General features: G+C 59.0%; 1 protein-coding gene across 1 annotated transcript in view; it reads right to left on the reverse strand.

Moving 5' to 3' along the window:
* Positions 1-1,728: 1,728 nt before the first annotated feature.
* The window catches only part of LOC117640188, a 56,158-nt gene continuing 40,139 nt past the window's right edge, over positions 1,729-17,747 (reverse strand). The window contains exons 3-7 of the mRNA XM_034376493.1: positions 11,239-11,371; positions 10,406-10,581; positions 2,650-2,670; positions 2,236-2,334; positions 1,729-2,084 (exon numbers count right to left, since the gene is read on the reverse strand). Coding sequence (XP_034232384.1) covers positions 2,249-2,334; positions 2,650-2,670; positions 10,406-10,581; positions 11,239-11,371 — 416 coding nt within the window. The 3' untranslated portion in view covers positions 1,729-2,084; positions 2,236-2,248. The remainder of the gene's footprint in view (positions 2,085-2,235; positions 2,335-2,649; positions 2,671-10,405; positions 10,582-11,238; positions 11,372-17,747) is intronic.

Raw genomic sequence — 17,747 nt, forward strand, 5'->3', positions numbered from 1 at the left:
ACAACTCATTTATTTTTGCGTGTGATCCATTATTGCGTTGCCTCGTTTCCGTCCCTGGCTGGAGGCAGGCTGGAGGCAGGCTGGCTGCCTGGAGGAGATGAAAGATGCATCTCAGCCTGACAACGAGCAGGCCCTCGACACGAAACAAAAAAGGAGGCAGGGGAAAAAAGGGCCGCTGCTGATGAGATCAACTTTTTCAATCTCATTATCTGACAATATCCACCCTCCGAGGTGAACCTCAGCCAGGCCGGGCCTCACCGCCCCGGCAGGCCGACGGACCGGCAGGCAAGCCGGCAGGCCGTCAGGACGGCGTCCTCTTTGCTGGTTTCGGGTTCCTTTTGACATCAAATGCCAAAGCCACCATTAGCGCCTCCTTTTTTTCAAAGTGCGCACCCTTCCGGCACGCGCGGCCGCGCCTCCTGAGGAAGACTGGCGGCCCTCGTGGCCCTCGCGGCGAGACACTGGCTGCAGGTGGCGAGCCCCCCCCCCCCCCCCCGGACGTTCCCGAAAAAGCTCCTTCTTCGCGCTCTTCGAGGCGCAACGCCCCGAAAAGACGTAAAATCTGCGGCTTTTGTGTTTCCAGCGCGTTACCCGGTGTGGCCGCCGGTTCGCGCCACGCGTTTACAGTGCTGTAGCCCCTGTCAAGTCTCGGATAGGCACCCCGCCACGCGCCGATGCGCCTCGCCGAAAATGTTGCCTACCCTGAAAGGGGCTCGAGAGCTTGCCTGGTCGTGCCTCGCGGCATTGGCATTGCGTTTCGGTCAGCGCAAAGTGCCTGCGGGGACGCATGGCAACGCGTGTCACGGACTGGAGTACATGTGTCTTCTTCCTCTTCTTCTTCTTCTTCTTCTTCTTCTTCTTCAGCTCGCCAGTTACCCCCTGTAGCCCGGGCGTGGTTTCTTCTCTTTGTTTTGTGTCGGTAGCGCGTCGGCCGCTCTCTCTCTCTCTCTCTCTCTCTGTGCCTCCCCCACCCCACCCCCTTTTGCCCTGACGTCTCTACGTGACCTGCTTGCCTACTGATAGCCCTGATGCAGTCAAACACCACCAGCCTGGCCTGCCCCGCCCCCAGCAACTACGCCATGCGGGGGAAGGAATGTTTCCTCTCAAACCAGGAATTTTCGTCGCGGTTTTCAAAACGGTGGATCGTTGTTTCCGTTTAGTGTCTCTGTGTGTGTGTCCTCATCCCACTCCCGCACGTAAGTATTCTTATGCTGTGTCAAAAAAGTGTTTATAGGGAAACAGGATCAACAGGAAATAGGAAACAAACTTGTTCAATATGATAATTTATTATTAAATAATAATCATCACCAACAATAAGTCAGAACATCGGCTCGGTCTGTTCATAAGGCCATAGACGCGAACAAAGTATTTTTATTTTAGTGGAAAATTTACACTGTGGATTGATGATAGCTAGTACTTTGACATACAAGTCTTCACTAATAATAAAATAACAAAATCGCCCCAATCTCTCATCCGAATCACACATTTTGGTTAGAACCACCTGCCGTTCTAGAATCGTCCCTAAGCACATTTTTTTCTCTCTAGACTTGTTCACCTCCTCAAGTAGGTACTGACGTGGCTTTGCCAGAATCAGCGGTCCCAGAAACATCCCCGAAGAGGAGTGGCTTGAACGTTTGCGAGTGAAAGTCTCTCTTCTTTGGGGCGGACCCCACACAGCCACTCACACCGACTCAGCGCCCTCACGTGACACACGCCAATTGTTTTTTCTTTCGCTCACGTCGAGCAAGACAAAAGGGAAGCGAATCATTTCTCCTCGGAGAAAGTGGAAAGACGAAAAATCAAGGCGGCCGTGCGCCGGTCAGTCTGCCTGTCTATCTGTCTGTCTGTCCGTCCGCTCGGAAACACTCAGTCGAAGCTCCACCGCGAGGATCCGACAAAAGATCAACAATTTGATCTAGACGGCCCGCCGCGCCTCGCAGTCGAGTCGGACAGAGACGCAATCACTCAGCTCGGCAGGTCGCGCCGCGTGGCGCCGCGTCGCTCGTCCCGAAGTGTGCCATCCTGCTGGTCGGTCGCAATCCGGTCGGATCCGTGGCACACCGCAGCGCCAGCCCTCCTGGAACCTGGAACACGCCCAAGGCACCTCTAGCTGACTGCCAATAACAAAACTGTTCACCAACAATAAAATTTGTCTTTCCAAGTTTAGAATTTTTAAACGTTTCAAGGTGTTTTGTTCCTAAATTTGTAAATCTTTTAAATTTTCTAAATTTGTACCTGGCGTGGCTGCTCAGCGCTTGAGCTGGTGCAGAAGCAGCAGCGCGGCGGCCATCGTCTTCCACCAGCTGGACGCTTGGCACAGCGGGGTCGCTCCGGCTGTAATCAAATTAAAATAGTTTGAAAACAAAGCAAGTAAAAACGAAATTGTTTTATCGGGGAACGAGTAGGTGGCAACGGGGTCGGCAACGAGGCGGCGGTGGCCGGCGGGCGAACTTCCACACAAGTCGTTTCGTTTTATCTGGACGGCAGTGGGATTTCTCCTCCTCGATGCCTTCCTCCTCCTCCGCCGCCGCCGCCTCACAGACTGTCTCGCTCGCACTCGCAGGGTCGGGGCGCCCCGCCGTGGGAGTGAGAGAGACGGAGAGAGTGCGGTTGCGATAAGTTTAGCCGGAAGCTGGACCGTATGCTCACCACTGAGGAACCCCATGCTGCCTGCAACACACAAACAGAACGCCCGGATTAGGTAAGGAAAGCAAAAGATGAATCAAACAACTTTGCACTGGGGAAGAAAAAAAATCAAAACGGTACACAGGAAAATGGGGCCGCCGAAACAAGCCAATATTGACGGAACGGGCAGAGAGGGATTACGACTGCACTGTTTGAGCGAATTAAAAACGGAAACGACGAGGCCTGTACCGGAAGTGGAGCGCGCAACAGGTGGCGCCGCGGATGATTGGCCACCGGTGACGTCATCATCGCCATGCGTCATCCCCCTGATCTGGTCCGAGGGCCTCCGGGCAGGGCCGCCAGGCCGCTGTCTCTCTCAAGGGCCAAATCCGCTTCGGCCCTTTCAAAAGTTGCAGGCCGGCTGCAGCGTGCCTGGATGTCAGCGGCTCGGCCAGGCCCGGCCCGGCCCGGCCAGGGGCTTCGGGATTAAACTTCATCCCCTGCGACCTGGGTGCTGCCCACGCCGCTCCGTCAAAGTTGGCCGTGCAAAATTTTGAAAGTTTCCCAAGTGACGATCGTCGGCACGAAGCTACGCCAAGCTGCGCGCCAAGCTCCGCGAAGCTCAGACAGGGCGTAATAGGGGCTAAGCCCTGATGCCCTGCTGTGGCCCCGCACTCGCCCAAATTAAATGACCGGGAAACGACGCAGGCAACTGCCGAAAAGCAAGGGGAAACTTTCATTTCAGACGCGCGGCCGCGGCGCCGGGACAGAGTTGCGCAACTTCCAATTTTATTACAGTTTTTCCGTATTAAGAGATCTAACAGATTTAATTTTTCAAATGTAATCTTTTTTTAATTTTTTTTTTAAATGTTGTTTAAAATGTTAATGTTTTCAGATGTAAATATTTTTGTATTGTTAAAAGGTTTAAAAAAAAATTGTGCGATTTTTTTTTGTGTCGGTGCAAAGGCAGTGTCGGGCTGCGCACGTGACGGGACACTGTGGGGCCAACTTCCAGTGGGGGGGACTCGCCCCGCCTCGCCCCGCCTCGCCGCGACTCCGCGACCGCCGCCTTGTTTCCCAAAGCAGCGACACAAATTGACGCTGCGGCTGCCGAATCACTGGGCGGAACAAAACGGGCTCTTTTCAGAGTCAGAATGCTACTTTCTGGGTCCCCCCCCCCCCCAGCCGACGCCCCTCGCCATCTCGCCGGCGACGTGAGTGGGCGGGGGAAGGGGTGGATCCCCTGGAGGAGTCTTAGGGCCTGGCGGCGCGGCGGCGCGGGGCTCGCCCTGCCGGGCCCTGCTGGGTGTGCTCGGGGTCCGAGGAGGAAGGCCCATTACAAAGGGATTTGTGGCCGCCCGAAATGGCTCTTCTTTATCTTCACTAATTTTACTGTCTGCGGCGATATTCTGCCCGCAGGAGTCAAGGTTGCGGTCACGACCAAATAAATATGTTTCTCGCCTCTCCCTCTTTTTCTGGTGTACTACCGAGAGGGGCTGCTGCTGCTGCTTGCTGCCGGGCGATTCCACATCACACCCGACCACCGGATGCCAGTGTTATGCCAGTGCAGTGGCGCGAACGGAAAACGATCGGGAAACCGGATCGGCCTGTGTGTGTGTGTGTGTGTGTGTGTGTGTGTGTGTGTGTGTACGCGCTGTGCGGGCGATACACGCACTTTTCCAAGACCGACCCACAACAGAGGCAGGTTCGGCGGATTGAAAACGAGGCGAGCTCGGCAAGAATCGATAATGATAATAATGATAATCACCGGTCCGATAAAGTTGGTCCGCGAAAGTCTGCTCCGGCCGCAGCGCCGTGCCGAAGATAGAATAAAGCCCGACCCTCGCGGCCGCGAGGCGACGCGAGGCGGGGACGGGGATGGGAGTTGCGAGGAGTTTCTCGGCATCCCGCGAAGCCTCGCTCTGTCTCTGTCGCACCTGCAGGGGTACGGCACACTGCAGCCGTTGGTGCGAGGGAGACAGAGCGAGCCTGGGCAGGCCGAAGGCCAGGGACGGGGTACCTCTCACTCACTGCCGCCCTCCGTGGAGTCCCTCATGCAGTCCCTCTCGTGCGGTGGAAATTATGCACAAGCAGGTCGAGCAAGCCGAGAGGCAGGCCGAGCCGACACTATCAATACGTAACGATATTTGCGTGCGCCGTGCTCTGCGCCGCGGACAAGTTTCACCCCCAGGCCATCATCCGTCTCTCTCGCCCAAACGGCCACGACGCGCCGCACCGTGTGAGAGTGACAGGGACAGAACGCGCCTGCAGTGCGCGTGCAATGCGCCCTACACTGTTTTTTGTTTATTACTATGAGGCAGACCAAAAGCCGTACACGGCAAACAAAAAACCGTATGCGGCAAATCAAAAACCGTATGAGGCAGACCAAAAGCCGTATACGGCAAACAAAAAACCGCATGCGGCAAATCAAAAACCGTATGAGGCAGACCAAAGCCGTATACGGCAAACAAAAACCGTATGCGGCAAATCAAAAACCGTATGAGGCAGACCAAAAGCCGTATACGGCAAACAAAAAACCGTATGCGGCAAATCAAAAACCGTATGAGGCAGACCAAAAGCCGTATACGGCAAACAAAAAACGCTATGCGGCAAATCAAAAACCGTATGAGGCAGACCAAAAGCCGTATACGGCAAACAAAAAACCGTATGCGGCAAATCAAAAACCGTATGAGGCAGACCAAAAGCCGTATACGGCAAACAAAAAACCGTATGCGGCAAATCAAAAACCGTATGAGGCAGACCAAAAGCCGTATACGGCAAACAAAAAACCGTATGCGGCAAATCAAAAACCGTATGAGGCAGACCAAAAGCCGTATACGGCAAACAAAAAACCGTATGCGGCAAATCAAAAACCGTATGAGGCAGACCAAAAGCCGTATACGGCAAACAAAAAACCGTATGCGGCAAATCAAAAACCGTATGAGGCAGACCAAAAGCCGTATACGGCAAACAAAAAACCGTATGCGGCAAATCAAAAACCGTATGAGGCAGACCAAAAGCCGTATACGGCAAACAAAAAACCGTATGCGGCAAATCAAAAACCGTATGAGGCAGACCAAAAGCCGTATACGGCAAACAAAAAACCGTATGCGGCAAATCAAAAACCGTATGAGGCAGACCAAAAGCCGTATACGGCAAACAAAAAACCGTATGCGGCAAATCAAAAACCGTATGAGGCAGACCAAAAGCCGTATACGGCAAACAAAAAACCGTATGCGGCAAATCAAAAACCGTATGAGGAGCTCCTTTTTCTGCGTGACGTTTGGTTGTTTTTTTTTTTTTTTTTTTTAACCGATTCCCCCGGGGCTAAACGCGAGTTTCCGGCGAGGTTCAAATCAACCGCACGGGGAGCTCGGCACGCACGCAGCCCGGTAAAACGAAAACAAAAATCTTTTTGTTTCCCATGCCTTATTTTCTATATGTGCGACAGTGCGGACTGTTACAGTTGCGAGTTGAGGTGACGCAATTAAAATGTAAACATTTTATTTCCGCTGCACTGGAAAAACGTTTTGATCTTTTTTTTGCTCCCTTACCCCTCGACAGCCTACACGCGCGCGCGCGCGCGCACGCACACACACACACACACACACACAACACACACACGCTTTCTGCGGCCAACTTCGCCCTTGGCCTGCATCCACATTTTAACACCTGCTCCCAGAGACACACCATACCGCTGGCACGTGACCGCCACACACACACACACACACACACACACGCACACAGGCCGAGTTTCACCGCCACCTGTCAGACCTTTGTCCCAGCGAGGTAGGTATGTGTGCCCGCTGCGCTGCCGCTCCGCCCCGCTCCCTGCGTTCGGCCGAGCCACGCCTGGGCTGTGCCTGGGCTGCGCCTGGGCTGTGCCCGGGCCACGCCTGGCATAATTATTATTACAAGGGGCACAAGTTACGCCGGGCAGGTTGGCACTACTGGCCGACCCCACTAGCCTTGAGCGAGGTTGGCAACACTGTGACGACGACTGCGAATAGCGTGGCCGACTTTGTCGGAAAAATAGGAGAAATGAGTAGTGCATGGTGAGCCATGACTACTGGGCCGCGGCGACAGGGGAGGGGGGGGGGAGCTCTGCTCGAATCCGCCGGCCGAAATAGGAGTCCCCTGCGACGCAGGGACGGCCGGCCCGTCCTTCGCCGCACTAAACCCTTTCCCAGGGGCTCTCTTGACGCGCTGCCCGGCAGCCCCCCCCCCCCGCCCCTTTCCCCCCCGTGCAACCCACACCCCTGAAATTGTATGAAAACAGATTACGCCACAACTGTCTCGTTTGGTTTGGTCGGCCGCTCCCAGGGCGGCAGCCTCGGCGCAGCGGATCCGTGACGCCCACCAGACAAAGGGGACGAGCGGACGGACGAACGGACGGACAGACGAACGGACAGACGGACCGGCAGACGGACGGACGGACGGGCGGCCCGTGCGTAATTAAATGCAAGATTTATTTGCTGATTGATCGCTGGCCCGCGTTGATTGGTTCTGGCTCGTTAGGGCTGTGTACGCTTCTGCCTGTGTGTGTGTGTGTGTGTGTGTGTGTGTGTGTGTGTGTGTGTGCGGGCGAGTGAGTGCGTGAGTGCGCAGGTCGCGCCGCGCCCCTTCACGCGAGAAGCGTTATCATTCTGTCAAGGTTGATCACCCTCTCCGCCCCCCACACCCCATCGGGGACCATTGGCCATTCAGTCCAGCAGCGGCCAGCTCGGCCTTTCCGAAAAGATCTCTCTCTCTCTCTCTCCCACTCGTGCGGCGCCCCGTCGCCCCTAGGGGGGTGCGAGCGAGACGGCAACACTGGTTATGTCCGGGGGCGACCCGCAGGCGCTCCGCGAAAATGCGGCTGCGCGATTGGCTGGCGGGCGACAGAGCCGACAGACACGGGCCGGGGGGGCCGTGAGGTGTCCTGCCGGCGTCCTGCGTTCGATTGCCGTCGACAATTGGCTTCGACACAAAGGCCCACGTGTGTGTGTGTGTGTGGGGTGTGTGTGTGTGTGTGTGTGTGTGTGTGTGTGTGTGTGTGTGTGTGCGTGTGTGTGTGTCCGGCAGGCCTTTTTAAACCGGCCGCGCACACAAAGACCCTCCCCCGCGCCTTTGTGTTATCTCCCTGTTTCCTTTCCAAATGCAGGCCGCGCGGCGAGGAAAAGACATCAGCAGCAACACACCAGCCAGCACACTGCAATCGACCTGACTGCGGGGCCAATCAGGAGGGAGGGCGAAAAATTGGGTTCGCTGTTCTGGCGAGAGCGCTGGCGGAACTCGAAGAACGGGAGTCATGTGGCCACGCGTCTATTCCGTGTATATTGAGAACGCGGCTGCGAATGGTCACAGCATACGGTCTCTCTCTCTCTCTCTCTCTCTCTCTCTCTCTCTCTCTCTCACTCACACACACACACACGCACGCACACTGGGACGCGCTATTTTGGGACGCCACTGGCCGCGACTCCCTGGCCGGAGTGTCGCAGGCCTGTCGGGCCGGTGCGATTTATCCCCGGGCCGTCCACTATACAGCGCGACCGGCAGCGCCACCGGCACCGCCACGGCACCGCCATCGCAGTGCAGTTCGGCCGGTCCGAAGGCCGGTCGGCCCACCGAAGGGACGCGCACCGTTTTTGCCGCTAACTGTGCACGTAAACAGGTGGGTCGGACACGTGGGGGGGGGTCTCTCTCGCACTCACGGGCCGCAGGGCCGCAAGGGGTGCGAGAGAGACAGACCGAGGCAGACAGGCCGCGTGTTATTCGACAGCGCGCCTGGATCGTAAATTTCGGGAAGTCCGTACGGAGCCGCCTTGCCTTGCCTCCCCGCCCCGCCCCGCCCCGCCCCGCGACATGGGATCAAGGCAGCAGGCGGGCCCGCGCGGGGGAGCCACACCCAAAGTAGAACGATATAACAGCCATCACACAGCGCAGCGCGCAGCCCCGCGCAGCCGAACAGACAAAACTCAAGCCGGGCTACGTGAGCGGGGATCGAAAGCCGTCAGTGCCACGCCACTGCCACGCCAGTGCTGCCAACCCCGCGCCAAAACAAATCGACTCGCCGAACGGCCGCATCCGGGCTAGGCAACCGCGCGACGGGCACGCCGTGTCAGACGAGCGTCGCGACACACGCGCCGCGTTACGTGATAAGTGGACGGGCAGGACTTTGCCGACGACGTGACAAATGGTGCGCGGAGGCGTCGCTACACCGGAATCAATTAATAACGCCGGAAGTGGATCCTGCCGTCTCTCTCGCACTCACGGCGCGGGGCGGCGGCGCGAGAGGGACGGCGCGGCGCGCGGCCGCGGCCTGCGGGGGCGACGGCGGATCCGGGGGAGGATCCAGGGAGGATCCAGGGAGGGGGCGTCGAGTCGAGTGGCGCGGCAGCGGACTAATTCCGGGAGTCGCTTTCGTCGCGCTGTCTCTCTCGCACCTGTGCGGCCCGCGCCACGAGTGCGACAGAGACAGCGCGACGAGAGCGAGTCTCGGACTCGGCCTGCAGGCGTGACAATTAGTGCGGGGCTCCAGGCGATAATATTAGTCGTCAGAGTGACAGCGGCTCGACGGGGGTCTCGGTGCGGCGCAGGGCGTGCCTCTCGGCGCTCTCGGCCTCCTCGGCGCGCTGCAGCACCATAAACCATGCCGAGGTATTAAGCGGGGACGCCGTCGTGGCCGCCGAGGCCGCCGTCAACGACCGCGGCGCAAACTGGTGGCGGCGCGCGGCGCGGTAGCCCGCGTCGACGGCGAGCTCGAGGAGTGGCCAACTTTGGGGGTGGCCGGCCGCCACCCCCACAAAGACGCGTGTGGAATCCGGTGAAAGTTTTCTTTTTTCGTTAAATTTGTTTCATTATGGGCGTTGTCGGCGCCAACTTTCCCGCATCGGACGGATAAATGGCCCGACGAAACAACGGGGTGCTTGTGCTGCCCCGCGAGCGCGCGCGCCCCGTCGGCGTGCCGTCGGCGCGCCGTCGGCGTGCAGCAGGCGGACTGGGTAATTTGCGAGTGCTGCCCGGCCAGGCCCGGCCATGGCCCGCCGGCCGGCAGACAGTGCCGTCCCCCGCGTCGGAATGCGGCCCAGGCCTTCCCCTCCGCCACCCCTGGCCCTCCGGAAAGACATTTTCGCATTAGGTTCCGTTTCAAATTCCGCCCGAGGAGCGGCGGGCAGTCTCGGCGAGACGCGCAAAAGTGGACTAACTGGAGCACAGTGCTCTTCTCGTCTCCTCGGACTCGTCAGGAATCGAGTTAGGCCGAGCTGGAGCAGCCCTCTGAGCCAGGGGCTCTGTCTCTCTCGCACCCCGACGCGAGTGAGAGAGAGACAGCGCTGCTGCGTACAGTGCAGCAGGACCCGCCGTTGCCCGGCGCTGCCCTTTACAACGAGCTGCTAGGCCTTCGGGCTTTTGCAGTGCAGTGCTGCGCAGAGCCCACAGCGCGAATCCACCGAGCCCGCCGACAGGCAGACACACGCTGTGTTCAAACACTGCTCACAAAGTCTTTTTTTACTCGGACAGGCCGTTCCATCTCTTTTTTTTTAAAAAAAAGTACTCTCTGGTTAAATACTGAGAGGATGGTAAACTTCCCATACCGGGAACTGAAGCACTCCCGTCCGATTTTTCCGAGGGTTTTCCTCTGTTTTTTTTTTCGTGAGTTGGCCAATCTGTCTACAGCATTACAGCGCGGCGCACCCGCCGGCAGGTCTTCTCTCTCTCTCTCTCTCTCTCTCTCTCTCTCTCTCTCTCTCTCTCTCTCTCTCTCTCTCTCTCTCTCTCTGTTCCTTTTCTGGAGCCTTACCGGAGTACACGAGAATCCTCTTCCTCTTGGTGTAGTTGGCGTCGGGCAGCCGCAGCTCGCACTCCAGCACCGTGGGGTTGTCGATCTCGCTCTCGGGCATGAGCGTCCAGGCCGTGATGTCGTACACGCCCTGCCGGTTCACCGTGTTCACCGTGACGCCGGGCAGCCCGCTGGACCTGCCGCCAAACAACACACGGTGGCTTGATAAAAACGCAACGTCGCCAACACCGAAAAAAAAGGGAGGAAGAAGTTATGCACCGCTCGGGCACCGCCGCCGCCGGGCTGACCCCAATCTCATGCATAAAAAATCGCGCTTTTGATTGGAGCGGGTTATTTTATTTCCCCGCAAACAACAACAACAACATGAACGAGGAGGAAAACGGTGGCAGCGGCTGCATCGCAGTGCAGCGGCTGCCCGATGGAGCCCCACTTCACTCCGAGTGACTGGGCCATTACTCTAGTCGATCGCAGCCCCCCTCCTCCCCCCCTCCCCCCTCTCTCTCCCTCTCTCTCTTGCTCTCCCTCCCCCAGGCCCTACACCTGTTCCGAAGCCATCCCATTAGGCCTGCTGCTGGGCGTGGTCTCGTCCGCTTCATGACGTCACCCAGCATCTCTCTCTCTCATTGCGAGTTGCTTGGCAGCCGAGTGGACTGCTCTGAGCAAGAAGCGTTTACTGGACCAAACGACAACAACAAAAGGAGCGACAAGCAAACAGCTCGCTGCCGAGAAAAGCGTCGTTCGCCTCGCTGACGACGGCGAAACCCGTCGCACAGTATTTTTAAGCTGCTTCTGTGCGCGCTCCGAGCCACCACAACGTTCTCGTGTATACTCACTTGCCCGTCGGGCCGGGGTCCCGGTACAGGTTCATGCGCGGCTCCGGGAAGACGCCGTGCGCCCGGCACGTCACGTTCACGTGGTCCGGGGGGTTGGTCTTGCTCTTGATCACCTCGAAGCCCTTCTCCGGAACTGCGGACACAGGAAACGGCAACAGTCAGCAACAAAAATAACAAAAAAGTTGTTTTTTTTTTCGTTGTCGGACTCATTTTTTTTTCTCTCATGTAATTGTCCGGCGAGGAGACTACGCGCGTGTGTTTGGAACGCTAAACACGCGGGCCGGCGGTGGCGTTGCGTTGGATCGCTTGTTACCGACACTGGCTGGCTGGCTGGCCAGGGAGGAGTAAGGCGGGCTTCAAACGGACCGGCCCTATTAGCTGGCCGATTATGCGGCCAGAGTCCGTCTGTTGCTGAGTTGAGGTTTGGCTTTGCGATTGGCGGGTGGGGCGGGGCGGGGCGGGGCGGGGGGGGTGGGGCGGGCGACGGGGTATTAATCGAGCACATTGATAGGTGGGAGCCGGCTGAGGCGGACTTCGCTGTAAAACTGAAGTCACCCCAGAAGAGGCGTTTGATTCCCTCATCCAAGACTCCGTTGCGCGGTGGATGGCTTGGTGGATGGTTGGTCGGGAACGGCTGCGATATTTCCCGCTTCCCCCGCCGGGTTTGGCAGTGTAGTCGGATGGGCGTCCGGGGATCCGGGCCGACCGCATTGCAGGCTCGCCGTGGCTCGCCGGCAACACTTGAAACTTGGCTTGGCTCTGCCGAATCGGCCGGAACAACCCAGACAAATACGCGGAGCGGGATTGGCGGGCCGGCCGGCCGGTGAAACCAAACCGGTGAAACCGGTGAAACCCCGCAAAGTGCGGCCGAGCTCCAAGCCCGAGGGAGGGACCGAACGGGGGGGACCAACGGCCAATTGAAACGTCTCTCCTCCTAGCTTCGACGATCCGGCAGCACTTATTTTCCCCCGGCATCTGAATTATCGGGGCATCCGTCTCCCGAGCCAGGCCCACCCCGCCCCGCCCCGCCCCGCCCCGCCCCGCCCCGCCCCGCCCGCCGCCCCGCCGCGACCGGCTCAAAGGGACGAGCCGAGGAAACAAATTTACTCCCTGCAGCCATTCGGTAACCACTTTATCCTGCAAGCAGCGCTGCTGCCTGGTTCCATTTCCTGGCAGACACGCACTCACGCAGACACGCAGACACCTAGACACGAAGATCCCCCCCTCTCACTGACACACACACGCACACGGGCAGACAGACACACACAGCCTGCACACACGCAGGCCGTGCCTCAGACAATCAGGGAAGGGAGCTTGACTTGACTCTCGTCGTGCAGGGGGGGCTAGAGACGGGAAACGGATAAACGAGAAGAACAGAAGACAAGGAGCGGCAGGGCGAGGGATGAGCGATAAGCAGTGTTTGGGGCGGGAAGACAGAAGTCGGGGAGGGAGAGGGGGGGCTACGTCAGCAGAAAAGGGCAAGCGCTTCAAATTTTGACCCTCGCAACAAGACTATTTATTACTCATAGGTTCAATTGCAATTTTTTTAGGCAATCTTTCTCTCTTCCTTTTTGGCGTTCACCCAAAATCAAATTTCATTTTTTTTTAAATTAAAAAAAATTCTGGAATGTGTATTGTGCTACAAAAAAAGGGCGCGGATTTTCAAATTCTCTGATGCGTTTGTACTTTTGTTCTGTTCCCATGAGCCGAGATACCTGAGGAGCCCTTTTCCTTTGGGCCCTTTTGGCCCTTTTGGCAGAGCTGCGCTCCCTTTGAGTCCTACACCCCGCGAGGCGAGGGCAGGCCGGGCCGGCCGGGCCAGGCCGTACGCTCGCTTCTTTATCGAGAGGATCCGGTTGGATCCCCTTCCTGGCAGCATGCCGCCCGGGTGCCCGTGGTGCCCGTGGTGCCCGTGGTGCCCGTGGTGCCCGTGGTGCCCGTGGTGCCCGTGGTGCCCGCTGTGAACGAGTAATACCGAACGAGTATTGACTGAGAAATTTGAAAGGGAAAAGAAAAAAATTTGAACTCTACACCCCCTCCCCAGTCTTAATGGGGAGGCCTCCTGCTTTACTTCGGTGTTCGGGATGGGAACCGGTGCTATCAGGTACCTGGGGTTAATCCCGTCAGCGACCCAAACGTTCGCCGGGGGACCCAGTAGGACCCCAAAGCTCAGGCAGCTGGGTGAGAGCACCCAGTACGAAGCTCTTAGAGGGGCGGGACGTAGAGTGAGACGACAGAGAGACAGAGAGAGACTCAGACAGAGAAGAGGTTTGGTGGGAGCTTCTTGTTTTCGTAGGGTTGGTTGTGTACCCCATGGTACCCCCACTGTCCGGCGCTCCCGTACCGAACATACAGCGTTTTAGGCCAGCTTCAAAGGACTTATCATCGCCTCCCCGACGAGTCAAGGAGGCACCACCCGCAACCACACACCGGATGGTCTGGATTGATGGATCAAATACTCCATCGCTCCAGTGCCGAGGCCAACCCGCCGAAGCGGATTGCTTTTTAGACACCCACAGCGGAGTGGCCAGGTGAATGTGACTCTGACCACTACGCTATCACGCTTGTACGTCTGGTGGCGTGTTGGACGACGGGTTTGAGTTGCAGTGGGAGGAAGGCAGTCGAAAAATGTAATGAAATGAAGGGATTCGATCCCCGGACCCCGCCATCGGGATCACACGACTTTACGCTCTCGGCCACCACGGCCCATGATGAGGGGACCGGCGTGAGGTGGGTTCTTGACGCAACAGGACTCGACCGACCCGGTCAAAATTTCGCAAGAAGTTGGGGGAGTCGAACCGCCGACCCTAGCATTGGGAATCGACGCCTCTACTCCCTGGACCACCACGTCCCATGCACGGAGTGGGCTCACGTTCACGGGTTTCAACCGCACTGGGTGAGGCAGTAAAATTAAATGGAAATATTTGTTAGGAGTCGAACCTCCGGCATGTGGGTCTGTTGCACACGGCTCCGCTCGGATGGCCTCGAACCACCACCCTTAGGATAGTAAGTCGAAAAAACGTATGTGACGCTGGTATTCGAACGCCCGCCTGCGGTATCTCGATCCCACGTCTCTATCCTCTCGGCTATCACAGCAGTTGTGAAACGCGACGGATCATCTGCTTTCATTAACGTTCGTTGAATGAGATTTTTTTTTTCAAATGTGTGTCATGAAGTTGGAATGTGCTGTGAGGCTACTGTCGCGGATGCAAACCACAGCAATAGGCAAGGGTCGCGCGGACCAGAAAAAAAATTTCATCGTACAATTTCAATCGGGCCGAACAATAATACACACAAAGCTATCGCGGACCTGCCGCTGCCCCAGGTTCCATCTGCGGACCGAACAACTCGTTCTCAAAGTGCTGCGGGCCCCGCCCCGCCCCGCCCCGCCCCGCCGCGGGCGGCCACAAGTGGCGCCGATTCCAATTTGCACTCGAGGGCCCCGGGGCGGCGGCAGGCGGCCAGGACCACGAGGAGGTAGACGAGGTACCGCGTGGCGCGGCGTGCCACGGCGTGGCGTGCGGGTCATTCCCTCGGATCAAGAGGGTGGAAAAAGAGGTCCCCCTCGGAGGCGGCAGTGTGTGCGAACTCGATAAAGGCATCTCGCGCGCCGTGTTCGCGTCCCCGACAACGTCGTCTGTGTGTGTGTGTGTGTGTGTGTGTGTGTGTGCGCGCGCGCGTGTGTGCGGGACCATTCTTTCCCCCCTGCTTTCTTCTCTCGCCTCTCATTTCGGGATTTTTAATCATTTTCTCTCTTTTTCGGCAGATGGGAGCCGATTTCCTGGGCCACCCACTTCCTCCTCGCCTCCGATGGAGCGACCGAGCGACCCACTTGGACCGGTACAGTCACTGCCTTCTGTTAAGAATGCCGCCGCCACCCGCTTTGTTCAGTCTCTCTCTCTCTCTCTCTCTCTCTCTCTCTCTCTCTCTCTCTCTCTCTCTCTCTCTCTCTCTCTCTCTCTCTCTCTCTCTCTCTCTCTCTCCACCCCCGCCGCCGTGGTCTCTGCAACGCCCCCGCTAAATTGGCACCCTGCAGGGTCGCGCTGCCCGGCCCTGCCCTAATGGAATGTAGCCAAGGAGATGCTATGCTTTCAGAGGCAGCAGGGCTCACTCCGAGCGGCGCCCCGTCGCTCCGTCTCTCTCGCACCCTCGCGGCACGCCCGGCACCCACTGTGCGCGGGAGAGAGACGGCGCGTCGCGCGGACTCGGCCTGCAGGCGAAACCAAAATGGGGTAACGAACAGAGCGCGGCGCGCGGCGCGGCGGCGCTCTGCAGCGGACCCTTTTAGGGCCAGCCGGGGCAGCCGGGCACCCGGGCAGCCGGGCACCCACCCCGCCAAAGTGGCCGACATAATGAGATTCTCCGCGATCCGGTCAGTCAGAGAACGCGCGCTCACAATCAGCTAGGGCCACCGGGGCCACCAGGGCCACCGGGGCCACCAGGCAGTGTACGCCGCCGGCCGTTAGTCCATCGGGGACAGGTGTGCAGTGGGGTGACTTGGCCTCAAACAGTCGGTCATCAGGGACTGTCCGGGACGCCTCCGCGCGCCACTTGCAAAGCCCCGCCGTGTCTGTCTGTCCGTCCGTCCGGCCGGCCGGCCGGCAGCCAGCTGCTGCCCTGCTCCTGACGGAGTGCTGTCGTTAGTCCGTGTGCTCGACTCCGGGGCGGACAGATCGACGCTGAGAGAGCGAGAGAGAGGGACAGACAGAGAGAGTGCGGTCAACGGCGCGTCATAAACAGTGGAGCACCTCGTGTAGTGCGTGGAGATGGCGGTGCGCGCGGCGCGTCGAGGCGCCAAATGGCGGCCGAATGGCCTTCCCGACGCCTTGTTCGCCGAGGTGCCCGTCGAGGCCACGGCCGCGCCTCGCGCTGATTGGTTCGCCCGGGCCGCGTATTGAACGCGCGTTAGTGATTCAAACACGGGGCCTGCTCGGGGAATGAAGGGGGAGGGGAGGGGGGATTGGCGGGCGGCAAGTTTGCTGCGGGGAATCAAAGCCTGATCCGGGCGGCACACGGCCCGCCCCGCGAGTCAGGTGGTTACCACACGCGGTACGCCGCGGCACAGCGCGCCCCCTGGTGGCAGCGGCCGCGGCACGCCAACAAGACCCTGCGCCGCCCTGCGCTAAGCCGGGGAAGAGAGAGCGGCCCTCATGCAATATGCATCCGTTCTTTTGTTGCGGGGCCGCCCAGCCCGGCGCAGTCCTCCGTGTGTCGCGAGCGTCGCGAGCGGATTCACAAAGGAAGGATAATCGGCATGGAAACTTCTTCTTTTCCTCCACTGCAGCAGCACGAGCGCGCGCTAGCGCAGCGCGCAGCCAGCCCAAGGATTCCCATTATAAAACACGCAGCAATCAGAAGGCGAAGGAGGGCGAGGCGAAGAACCCTGGCAAGCAAGCCCTCCAAGGTACAAGCCAGACAGACAAACAACTTTGGTGCCGCCGTGCCGCCTGCTGCTTCTTTCCGAATTCGTTCACGCGGCAGCGGCTCCCCTGCTCACTCACGCGCGCGCACGCACACAGGGACACACACACACACACACACACACACACACACACACACACACACACGCATGCACGCCCGCACAGAGGCGGCAGTGCCGCGGCACGCAGATGGGGCCCAGGGCGCAAGAAGCAGAGAGTGGCTCAACTGGCACACATTCCCTCTGCTGCCGTCTCCCCCCCCCCCCTTCTCTCTCTCTCTCTCTCTCTCTCTCTCTCTCTCTCTCTCTCTCTCTCTCTCTCTCTCTCCTCCTCCGCGTGGAAGCGCCTGCCGTCGTCGCGCGGGCAGTCCCGTAACACACGCGGCCGGAGCGGGTTGCCTACCCGCCGCTTCGCAGGCGCTACGAGGACCGCGCAGAGCGCTTTGCTTTTCCGCCGCGCTGTCTCTGTCGCACTCACGGGGCGAACCGAAGGCGGTGCGAGAGAGACAGAGCGACAAAGGGCTCGGGGAAAAAATGGCAGTGTGGCGCAGCGGCAGAGCGGAGATTGGCAGGGCCGTCTTCCGGGAAGGTATCCTTTGAATGCGAGCGGCGATCCCCGTCAGCGAGCCTCATTCCGAGAGTCGCTCTGTCTCTCTCGCACTCATGCGGTGCCCCGTGTGGGCGTGACAGAGACGGAGCGACGAAGGCGGTTCTCGGAATCGGGCGGCAGGGCAGGGACGGCAGCGAGGGGCTCGCGGGGTGGAGGGCGCGGTGCGCGGTCAAGTGTGGGCTGTGGCCAGTCAAAGCCTCTCCCCCCACCTCTCTCTCTCCCTCTGCGGGGCCACTGGCCAGGAAATGACGAGGAAAAGACACGGAAATTGAGAAGGACAGCCCCGCGACCTCAGCAGGCCGATTCCGGCGTGCTGCGTCTCTCTCGCACTCGAGGCGCTCCGTGGGCCCCGCAGGGGGTGCGAGAGAGACGGAGCGCCGCTCGGCATCAGGCGGCTTGCAGTGTGGCCGCGGTCCTGGCCAGGACAGGCTGACAGGAGGGCCAAGGAGAAAAGGCCAGCAAAAAAAGAAGAAGAGAGGG

Source organism: Thrips palmi, unplaced genomic scaffold (genome assembly GCF_012932325.1).
Source record: "Thrips palmi isolate BJ-2018 unplaced genomic scaffold, TpBJ-2018v1 HiC_scaffold_12, whole genome shotgun sequence".
Classification (NCBI taxonomy): Eukaryota; Metazoa; Arthropoda; class Insecta; order Thysanoptera; family Thripidae; genus Thrips; species Thrips palmi.